The 10,927-nt window shown below is 39.6% G+C and overlaps 1 protein-coding gene across 6 annotated transcripts in view; it reads left to right on the forward strand.

Annotated features, from left to right (window-relative positions):
* Nucleotides 1–9,161, forward strand: part of IMPG2 (interphotoreceptor matrix proteoglycan 2) — a 90,141-nt gene extending 80,980 nt beyond the window's left edge. For 5 of the 6 annotated variants that reach the window (XM_084991516.1, XM_084991517.1, XM_021070502.2 and 2 more), the window contains 4 exons: nucleotides 379–567; nucleotides 1,952–2,153; nucleotides 2,641–2,720; nucleotides 4,801–9,161. In XM_084991516.1, coding sequence (XP_084847642.1) covers nucleotides 379–567; nucleotides 1,952–2,153; nucleotides 2,641–2,720; nucleotides 4,801–4,813 — 484 coding nt within the window. In that variant the 3' untranslated portion in view covers nucleotides 4,814–9,161. Of the gene's footprint in view, nucleotides 1–378; nucleotides 568–1,951; nucleotides 2,154–2,640; nucleotides 2,725–4,800 lie in introns of those variants that run through there. The other variant, XM_084991515.1, reaches the window with a different exon arrangement.
* The last annotated feature ends 1,766 nt before the right edge of the window (nucleotides 9,162–10,927 follow it).

The following is a 10,927-nucleotide window of genomic DNA, read 5'->3' on the forward strand; positions in this document are numbered from 1 at the left end:
AGGCTGGGAACAGTTTGGATACCTGGGTTCTAGACCAGCTCTGTTGCTGATGAATTATGTGATCTAACTCCAATCATTTTCCTCCCTGGGCCTGTTTTTCATTATCCATAAATAAGGAAGTTGACTAGAGTACTTTCTTTAGGTCTTGTCAGTTTTTTTGTCAGTCTTTACACATACTCATTGAGGATCTCCATGTCTGTGCCAGGGATTATGCTCACCCTTAAATCTTACCCTTTGACCTGTATATTCACTTTGTTACTGAAGCTTCCCATCAGCGTTTATTCTCTACCTTGCCTCAGTCCTGCTGAAGGTCCTGCTGTTAATTATTACTTTCAGCAGAGTGATTCCCTGCTGGGGCTTGGTCCCTTCTCCTTCCAGGTGCCGGGTGGGGGAGAACTGGTGGTATCGAGGTGAGCACTGTGAAGAGTTTGTGTCCGAGCCCTTGGTGATAGGTGTCACCATCGCCTCCATGCTTGGCCTTCTCCTCATCTCTTCTGTTGTCGTCGTCTTCATCATCAAGGCTCTTCAAGCTCAGTACCTTAGGAGAGGAAGAGAGAGGCCCTTCAGGTAAATAAGAACACTTGTTCTCTGATGGAATGACATGTTCCCTCTCTGCATTCACCTTGTACTTCCTGTGGGCCAAATACCGGATGAGGATCCAGGGGGAGGGGAGAGAGCTATAAAGTTGAGTAAAAACATGGTCCCTGTCTTCAGAGGGTGGAAAACTGGAAACAGACATAAGCAACAGTTTGAACAAGCTGCTAAGATGCTTAGGTAAGGGATGAGTGTTTTACCTAGGGGAGGGTATCTCAGAAGTTTTAATAATGGACAGAAGAGTAAAAATGTGGGTAGGAAACACTGTATCTAGTTGGCTGACATACGCAGGTGTGACATGTACAGTCAGGGATGCATGCACGAATCTCCTGCACACTGAAGGATGGCATCACTGCGTGGGGCGAGAATGCCTGTTTCATGGTGGTGGGGGAGGGGCTGGAAGGTAATGGAGATGAGGTGAGGCCCTTCCCTTGCGTGAAGACCAGACTCATTAGTTTGTTCCCCTTCGGCTCATTCCAGTGATAATTAGCTAGACTTTCAATCTAGCTAAGAATCTGGTGAGAAATGGAATCTGGTTCTCTTTTTCAGTTTAATGCATCTTCATTAGTAGAGGAAATAAACCCTGTTCTACTTGCTGGACTAGTGACCCATTCAGGGTTATAATGTGATCGCAAGCCCTGATTGTACTTCATTTCTGTGCTTCCAGAGTCTGTAAGGTGTGACCTTCTCTCACCCTCTGACTTGGCTAGAGAGGCACCCCTTCTAGGTTCCTAGGGCACCCACACATAATTCCATTGTTGTTCTTATACTTTTTTTGGGTCTGACTTTGCATTAGACTGTAATCTCATTCTGGAGAGGGATTCCAACAAATTCTTTGTATCAGCAGCATCTGGAACACTTCTAGGAACAAAATCAATACTCAGTAAATATTTGTAGGCCTGAATTAAATGTAATTGAAGCCCATTCCCCCCTGTATCTTCATTTCCATTAGATTCTTTGTGTGGTTACACACTGATTTTCGATTTGTCAGCCCTGGGTGTAATGGAGCTGTATTCATTTAATGAAATATTGACTATTGGTGGACATATTTCACCATCAACATTTACATTTATTGGGTGCTAGGCACTGTGGGATAAATAAAGGTGAAAGAGACATAGAACAATTACACAGGGTGCTTGCCATGTAGTTGAGATAATAATAACACCTGATAACTACTTTTGATTAATCTGGGTATTTTTCACAGTTATTTCACAGATTCCCCCACCCCTCCTCAATTTGTCTCCAGTTAGTCTCTCTTTCTTTCTCATCAGAAGTCTTGCTCCAGGCAAATAGTCTTCCATGTAGTTGAGCATCTGAAGAACCTGGCTCAACCATACTTTTCTCTTTATGGCTCCAGCGGGCAGCCTGATAGCCTGTCATCTGTAGAAAGTGCCGTGAAGCACAACCCTGTGTTTGAAAGTCACGAGGCTGGACTTGAGCAGTACCAGGGACCCTACCTTCCACGGCCCTTCTATGTTTCGGAGGCAGACGGAGAAATGTTTGGGCTGAGCAGGGAAGAAATAAGACAAATGTATGAGAACACTGAGCTTTCCAGAGAGGTAGGAAACTTGGCTTTTCCGTTGCTGCTCTGCTGCTGCTGCTGGGGTGAGTGTGTGTGTGTGTGTGTGTGTGTTCATGCATGTATGTGGGCTTCAAGAAAGGGTGAAAATAATTTCATGATTAGTTTTTTCTCTCATGATATCTCCCAGTCGATGAGATGTATAGAGGGTATACAATTCTGAGCTATACCTTATTCCCCGCTCAGTGGTTCCTTTGACCATTATTAGCAAATTCTCTCTCTCTCTCCTCTGCTTAGAAACTTATGTCTGAGTTATTCAGAGCAGATCATGTCACAGCCACACCTTCCATTTTTCTAAAAAGGCCACTGTTTTCTGTAGCTCTCCCCTGGATAGCCCAGAAAGCCACAATTACTTATAGAAATTACAACTCTTTTTAAAAAGGCTGTTGAAGTTTTTCTAATGCAATGTATGACCTCTTTTCCTCTCTTCGTTTCTTTCTTTTCTTTTTCTTTTTCTTTTTTTTAAGGAAATTCAAGAAAGAATGAGAATTTTGGAACTGTATGCCAGGGATCCTGAGTTTGTAGCTTTTGTGAGAGAACATCAAATGTAAGTGTTTGAGAGGGGAACCCATACCCAGACTCTTAGTCGTACCACAAGCATGAACACATGACTTTGTCCATGTAATGTGGGTTTGGTGATAACCAGTGATTGTTGAGTTCTTTACAGTGAAAACACTTCCGCACAGTTGACTCCTATCATTCCTCCTAATGCTTTACAACTTGAATGTCTCCTATTTAAGTTTTATGAGTGAGGAAAGGAAACGTCAGAGAGATGGAGAGACCTGAGATCATGATGACAGCAAATGCCAGAGAAGATTTAAAATTAAGACATTCTGTGTTCTGTTCTGGCCTAGAGCCTCCTGAGCTCTGTCGTATTTTCTCTTATTAATATTGATCTTTCAGTGTACGATGTAAGGATTTATGGCTAAATCCTTTCCATCTCTGTAGATACTTTTAAGGGTGCCTTCAGTGAGACAAATCTCATTAAAGTGTGTCTCTTGCCTCTATCAAGCTCATCTTATTTTTCATTCTATCTTTTACCATTGCTTTTTCAGCATGTACCTGGGGCAAGTGTCTGTAGTTTTTTCCCCTTTATTCCTTAGGATCCATGACCAGACTTGGGTTACAAAAGTAAACTATCTTGTAAAGAGACCATTTATGGATGTCAGTTGAGGGTACAGGGAGGGATTATAATTTGGCTTTGATATCCAGTCCTATATAGGCTGCCTTCACAAAGGGCTTCCTCATGGATGAGCCTACCTAGGCCGGACATGGGCACCTGGCTTTTAGAAGAGAAAAACCAGAGGAATCCATGCCTGCCTATAGGAGAAATTGATAAAGGGTCAAAAATAACACATGGTTCTAATTGGAGCCTTTGCCCTTTTGCTCCAAATTCCTTTTCTCTAATAGGTGGCCCCTCACACATGGTTCCTCTGATAAGAAGGGATGAATTGAGACCTAGAGAAACTAAGAAAGATGGTTGTCTAATTCCATGTGCATGGTAGAGGTTCCTTTAAAACATTTTGAACATCTGATGTGGCCCTTGGGAGGTACTGCCAACCTTGGGCTGAGTGCTGTCGGAGCAGTATTACTGGGATTCTGACTTTTAGACCAGGACATCTGCTAATCCCTGTATCTCTAGCCAACAGATGGTATCCAATAGCAAGAAACTTCAGTGGTATCCAATAGCAAGAAACTGACTGATGTTTTCATCTTTCCTAAGACCCTTTATATGCCCCTTAGAACAATCTGCATTCCCTGAATTAACAATGCCTCTCATCTAGGCTAAGAAATCCCAAGAGAGGATCCAGAAGGGCCTAATTAGGGACAGACAGATTGACTACATGATTCAGTTTCTTCTAGTAAACTGTATGGCATTAAAATAGACACCACCCCCTAATCCATGTAACAAAGCAGATTTAAACAAGAAAATCCAGTGAAACAAAGAATGTTCAGGAAGACACTAAAACCTTAAGGGGACTGTTCACAGAGGGAAGATGACATTGAAAAACTATTAGGTACATAATCCATACAACATTTTCAGTTTTCACTTTATCCAGAGTTTTCATCTACCAGTAACCCTAGAAAATATTAATGGACTTGATTTAGGACTCAGTAAAATCTTTACATAGTCTCTGTAGAGTGGATTTTTTTTTCCTTTAAACTTAGCAGAGTATAGGCCAGCTTTCCTGCAAAGAAAGAAAATAGAAAGTATTGGGGACTTTAAGAACATAGCTTGGTTGGAGTTCCCGTCGTGGCACAGTGGTTAATGAATCCGACTAGGAACCATGAGGTTGCGGGTTCAATCCCTGCCCTTGCTCAGTGGGTTAAGGATCCGGCGTTGCTGTGAACTGTGGTATAGGTTGCAGACGTGGCTCTGATCCTGCATTGCTGTGGCTCTGGCATAGGCTGGTGACTACAGCTCCGATTCGATCCCTAGCCTGGGAACCTCCATATGCCGTGGGAGCGGCCCAAAGAAATAGCAAAAAGACAAAAAAACAAAAAACAAACAAACAAAAAACATAGCTTGGTGATGTATTTCAAAAAAAGTACATTTCACCACATTCTGGCTTTTTTTCAATTAATCTTTCTTTCTTTCTTTCTTTTTTTTTTTTTTTCCATGGCAGGGAAGAGCTTTAACCAAAACTTCGATTTTGCAATTGATTATAAGCCTTGAGAAGATGGAGCTCACCAGTCACCTATGTGGTACTATTAACCTGGATTTGGAACCCGGAAGAAATTCTATTAAAAAGATGAAATTTTGGGCACAAAAATTTTTTTCTAGTTAAAATTTTAGAATATGGTAAGAGATGTGATTTTTTTTTTTTAATGTACCCACAAAGACCAAAATCTGTATTTGAAGAAAATTGAAACTGAATTCTGGAAAGTTTTCTATGAGGAAAAAGACAGGCCTAGGAGCTGGGGCTGCATTTACTGTCTGCTTCTGAGTCTCTGAGGGGGTCTTTAATAATTGTGCCTCAGGTTTCTCAGCAGGAAGATAAGATGAAACTCGTACAGGGAAGGTAGGCTTCGTAGCTGAGTATTTTGTAGCATGTTTGCTATTGTTAGGTGCAATGAGAAGCCTTTGAAGTAGTTTTAATATCATTAATAGTCATTCACCTAACTAAAATATTTAGGGTTTTTTTAGATCAAACTGTTGAAGAAAAAGCAACCTTTTTGCTGGAGTATAGATTTAGGCTTGTACTTTGTGTTTCTACCAGAGTTTTAAATTTTCTGAGCCTATTAATCAAGACTACATTATTTGTTAATTATGTTAATGTCCTATTTTTTGTTTATCTGTCAAGGACAATGCATATGTATAAAGTTTAGAGGGTTCTCGATAAAGACAAACTTAATCATGTGGACAGGAAAGGAATGGGTGTTGGGTCAAGACCACAGCACTAAAAATATAATTTGCCAATTTATGGATAGACTGAATCAGAACTAATGTGTTCCCTGACTCTGCTGCTGATATCTAACCACGTCCTGGGAAAATCTCAGATCTTCAGTTTCTGGTGTTTCAAAAACAGCCCTTAACTTCCTGATATAGTATAGATTAGCTTGTTTACCTCCTTCGTGTAATATCTTGTGTCCAAATTCATTCCTGCTTATATGAGACAGGACTTCTATTGCAATTAAAATTTTTATTTTATAGGTAGGAAAAAGCCACATCTAATATAAATTTAAAATGAAAATGGAAGTTTTCTTTTTTCCTATACTTGTAAATGGTAGCTTGGGAGGGGATAAGGAGAGGGTCAAATGATTATTACTGTTAATATTAAGTCATGTAGGCTAATAGGTTATTATTGACACGGGTGTTTTATGTTAGGTATCTTCATGTCATTCAAAACCAATCTTGAACATTTCAATTTCTTTCTAACCAGACGTAACTAACCAGCAGTAGATTGATCGTAAGATAAAATACTTGGTTCACTCTTTTTTCCCCCTCAACTTGATTTCTGCCAATTTCACTCATTATGAAGATACCAGAAACGAAATCTCTGGGGTGAGTACATGCCACAGTAAAACTACTGAAAGCCTTGAAGATACCCAGGAATTTTGTGAAGTATTTATGCATGACATGTTTTGTGAGTACATGTTTATCTATGTAAGTAGTTCCCTTATCTCAGGGTTCTCTTTCACTCCCTGCTCACATAATGGATTCTCTAAAAGTTCACCATAGGTACAAGCCACTGCTGGGACATTTTCTGCTGGGCCCATTCTACAGGAATTGATAATTATCTTTAAAGCATTATAAATGTTAATGATGTTTGTCACTACTTAATTTTGTATTTGTAAAACTTCATTTGTTGAAGAGTCTGAACTTTTTCCTAAACTTACCTTATGTTAAATGAAAAAGAAAATTTGTTTTTATCATACATTAACCCTAGAAGGCAACTTAGTGAATGTCTGCTTGCTGGCGGAATCCAAATGGACATAAAGTGGTTCTAGAGTAGGTCTCCACGGGAACACTTAGGAGAAGCACAAACTGAGCTGAAGGAGGACTCTTGCTTTCCAGAAGCCAAGCAGTGAAGTGGAAATTTGAGAATTCTGACACTTCCCTGTCTCTGATGTCTGTGTATATGACCTTTCCATGCAAGAGCCAATCATGGAAATGGCCCTACGTGAATGATTGCTCTGCGTCTATTATGTGGAAGGAACTCCTAACCTCTCAGGGAGAGACCTGAGAGCCTCAATTCGGGAATAAAGACTTTGGCCCTACCTTTGTTATAACTGAATCACAGTAAGAAACATTAGAGAAAGAAGTTTCCACAATGAAGATCCACTGATGTACACATTTAAAGGGCTAAAAGAGCTATCCCTCTGTCAGGACAAACTACCCCCAAACCTTCTTTTTAAAAGAGCTTTCCCCAAGGTAATGCAATGGCATGTAGTCATTTAAAAGGGGCGAGTTCTGGCTGTGGTGCAACAGAATCAGTAGTGTCTCTGAAGCACTGGGAGGCAGGTTTGATCTCCAACTAGGTACAGTGGCTTAAGCATCTGGCGTTGCTGCAGTAACTGGACTTGACTGCCATTTGTCTCTGATACCTGGCCTGGGAACTCCATATGTTTCAGGGCAGCCAAAAGGGAAAAAAAAAAGTATTAGGTTAAGCAGTCCTTTAGGCTGTGTGATTGAGGAATGAAATGTTCTGATTATTAGGACATTCTAACTAATCTAGCAATATAATATCTAATACAACTATCATCTTATTTTAAAATAATAAAATGCAGTGCATGGTAAAATGCATGGTAAAGAATGCAAACTTTTTTTTTTATTTGTAAGGTGCTTTGGAGTCTTGCAGATAACTTTATAGCTAAGTATACGTGCATAATTCTTATTTTCATGGTTCTATATGATGAGTTCTTTATTTGGTAAATAGGACTCCATTTCCACCATGGTAACATTTTAAGACTATTTGTTCACATTCATATGCCCTAAAGTCCCATTTACTTTACATAATAAAACAAGTGCAGGTTTTATCTGATTTTATTCCTACCTCTTTGGTATTTTTCTTCTGCACTATCTGGTCATCATGGCTTGGCTGCTCCCCTGCACCCCACTTTTTACCACATAGTAAATTGTAATGTAGTTAAAAACCCCTGACTTAATATTACTTCTGACAAAAAGTTGAAAATTGCACAAATATTCTTTGTAGACTCTAAAGCCATATTGCCTCAAATATGGTACCTGATCTATTTATTCACTTGCATGCTTGTTTTATAAGTTTACCTCCTTCCATTTCATGATTTTTAGGGAGCTGGTATCTTTGTGTCATTTCCATGTTTTTAATTATGGATACTTTTACATCTATCAGCCTGTGAATTTTTTTAAAAACCTTTTTAGGGCTGCACTTGTGGCATATGGAAGTTCTTAGGCTAGGGGTCACATCGGAGCTGCAGCTGTTGGCCTATACCACAGCAACACAGGGTCTGAGCCACCTCTTTGACCTACACCACAGCTCATGGCAATGCCAAATCCCTAACCCACTGAGCAAGGCCATGGTATTAGTTGGGTTCGTTACTGCTGCACCACTATGGGAATTCCCAGCCTGTGAATTGAATTTTAACTTTGAAATGGGAAAAGAAGGTAATATATTTCCTCTATAAGGAAACAGCTGATTTAGGAGAATAACTTTATTAAATTGAGATATTTAAGCTAAGAAAAATATGGGTCATTTTTTTTTCTTACAATGTTTCTAACAATTCCCAGTAGGGAATGGGTGGGGCCAGACTTTCTCATTTCCAATCCAGCTACAATGAGTCATGGATCCTAGCTCATTCTGTTCCCAAGTGTGCAATGAATGCAGAAAAATGGTGTGAACGTCACAGTTCTCAATCAGTTGCATTGTGTTCCACAGAAGATCCTGCCTGGATGTGGGAACGTGGTGCCAGAAAGTAATTTCTGATGTAGAGTATCTACCTAGAAATTTCCTTGAGTCATGCATTCTATAAAACCTTATACTAATCCTGTAGTGAACAAGACACAACTTAAATTACTCCTCTCAGGGTAGTAAGACACAGGTTTAAACACTCCTCTGAGCCACACCGTTTATAGTTTACAGCCTAGTTTAAATGATTCCTTATCCTGGCTTTTTTTCTTCACTTATATTTAATTGCTTGTTTGTGATTAAGGGAATAAATGGGAAAAATGTAACCATGATATCAGAGAGTAAAGGTATAATTAATTATTTATGGATTTGGACTAAGTGATGGTTCTGAAGTGATCAGGTACATACCATAATAGATGTTCAGTATGGAGTAAGGGTTATGAAGGATTTTTCTTTTTCATCTTGTTTATAATGACACTGTACCTAAAGACCGGGTCAGATAAGTTCACATTACGTTACTGTACTGTTTTCTGGAAATGCTCTAGTCTTAAGGCTAGCTAATTAGAAATAAAAATTTTAAAGTCTTCATGTACATAAAAGGTCTTTTTTCTCATGGATATAATTGTTCCATTTTCATTATTAATAAACTTCTCTTTCAAGAATGTCCCTACATTTGTTGTCAACTGGAAGAAAACATTGAAGATTGTAGCGGTAATTCAGTTGCAGTTACCACTCAAAGATACTCACATTGGGAGCCAGTGTGGGATGATCATCATTCTTTGATTGGTCTGTGTGTAATGAGAGTCTTGAAGAATTGGAGTCAAATCTGTAGCCCAATTATTGCCCTGAATTTTCTTAATAGTTAATGATGCTGAGTTATTGTTTGGCCTCTCTTGAACTTTGTCCTTTGAAAGTCTTATAAACTTTCACTTTTTCCTCATCTGCTTAAGGCAGGGATGGAAGGAAAACTTGTGGAGTTGATTAAAGAAAGATTAGGGGTAGCTAGCACCAGCTGTCCAGTAACAGGAGGAACTGAGGACCTGTCTAAAAGAGAAGACATAAACACATTACGATAGCTATCTAAAGCAATTTCGAATGGGAAGGCCACCTACCACCTGCCTAGGCATTAGAATCAGAAACCTAATTTTCAGGGTTTTTTCCCCCTACATGTGTATAATGTCTTGATGGCAAGAAGGCATGAGGAAATCCTAAAACAGTCTTAGAAAAATAGAGTGGGTATTCTTGATTTGACTCCAAAAATTGTATTATAAAAACATGAAGTGAGAGAAATATGTTTGATAAATACCCCTTTATCTCTCTTTCTTCCTTCTTTGCTTCCTTCCTTTTTCTTTCTTTGTTTCTTTTTCTTTCTTTGTTTCTTTCCCTTTCTCTCTTTCTTTTTTCTTTTCTTTTCTTTTTTCCTTCCTTCCTTCCTTCCTTCTCTCTCTCTTTCTTTCTTTCTTTCTTTCTTGTTTTCTCCAGATAGATGCCCAAGAGTGGGATTTCTGGGTTATAGGGTAGTTCTGTTTTTCCTTGTACAGACAGGTGGATTTGTGGGAACCAATTTGCTTTCTGTTGGTCAAAAGGGAGTACAATACATGTAGAAGGCATTATTTAATTAAAAAAACCCATTTTTTAAAAAGTCATTTTATTCCTTGTTTACTTCAACAAATATTTATTGTGTAGGACAGAGTAAAATGAAGGTGCCAAGGAGCAGGGCATGGGTGAGGGTGTGATGAAGCTCTTCCATCACTGCCACAGGAAGGATGAGTATTTGGTTAAACCTGTCAGATTTTTTGTTTGTTTGTTTGTTTTAGGGCCTCACCCTTGGCATATAGAAGTTCCTTGGCTAGAGGTCGAATCAGAGCTACACCTGCCTGCCTGTGTCACAGCCACAGCAACACAGGATTCAAGCCATGTCTGCAACCTACACCACAGCTCATGGCAACGCTGGATCCTTAAGCCACTGAGCGAGGCCAGGGATCTAACCTGCAACCTCATGGTTCCTAGTCAGATTCATTTCCACTGCACCACAATGGAACTCCAAACCTGACAGTTTTATTCAAGCACTGGTAATTATCTTTTGTGAAAGTTAGTGATGATGTGCTTTCAAAATTGAGCTTGATTGTGCTGCACATGGCAGCAACCAGTTGTGGTATTTCCTCTCAGTTTCCCAAGGTTTACTGTGGGGGAAGATAGCTTGTCTTCCTATTTAATTAACTTAATCCAGCAGAGTGGCTTGTGTCCCTGTGCCCCAAAGCAAAGGCTGTGAAAAGAGAAGGCATCATGTCTGTTTCCTCTGGGACATCCTCTTCCTCATGTGACACAGGTGCTTGTAAGCATCTGCTTGGCTCCATGCTCCTAGGGGACAGACAGGTATTAGTTTTGCTCATGTCACGTAATTGTCAAATACTCAGTGAGGGTG

The sequence above is a fragment of the Sus scrofa genome, chromosome 13 (assembly GCF_054392235.1).
Source record: "Sus scrofa isolate SSC_HxYL_T2T_F1_AM1 chromosome 13, Sscrofa_HxYL_maternal_Yorkshire_Landrace_v2.0, whole genome shotgun sequence".
In the NCBI taxonomy this organism is placed as follows: domain Eukaryota; kingdom Metazoa; phylum Chordata; class Mammalia; order Artiodactyla; family Suidae; genus Sus; species Sus scrofa.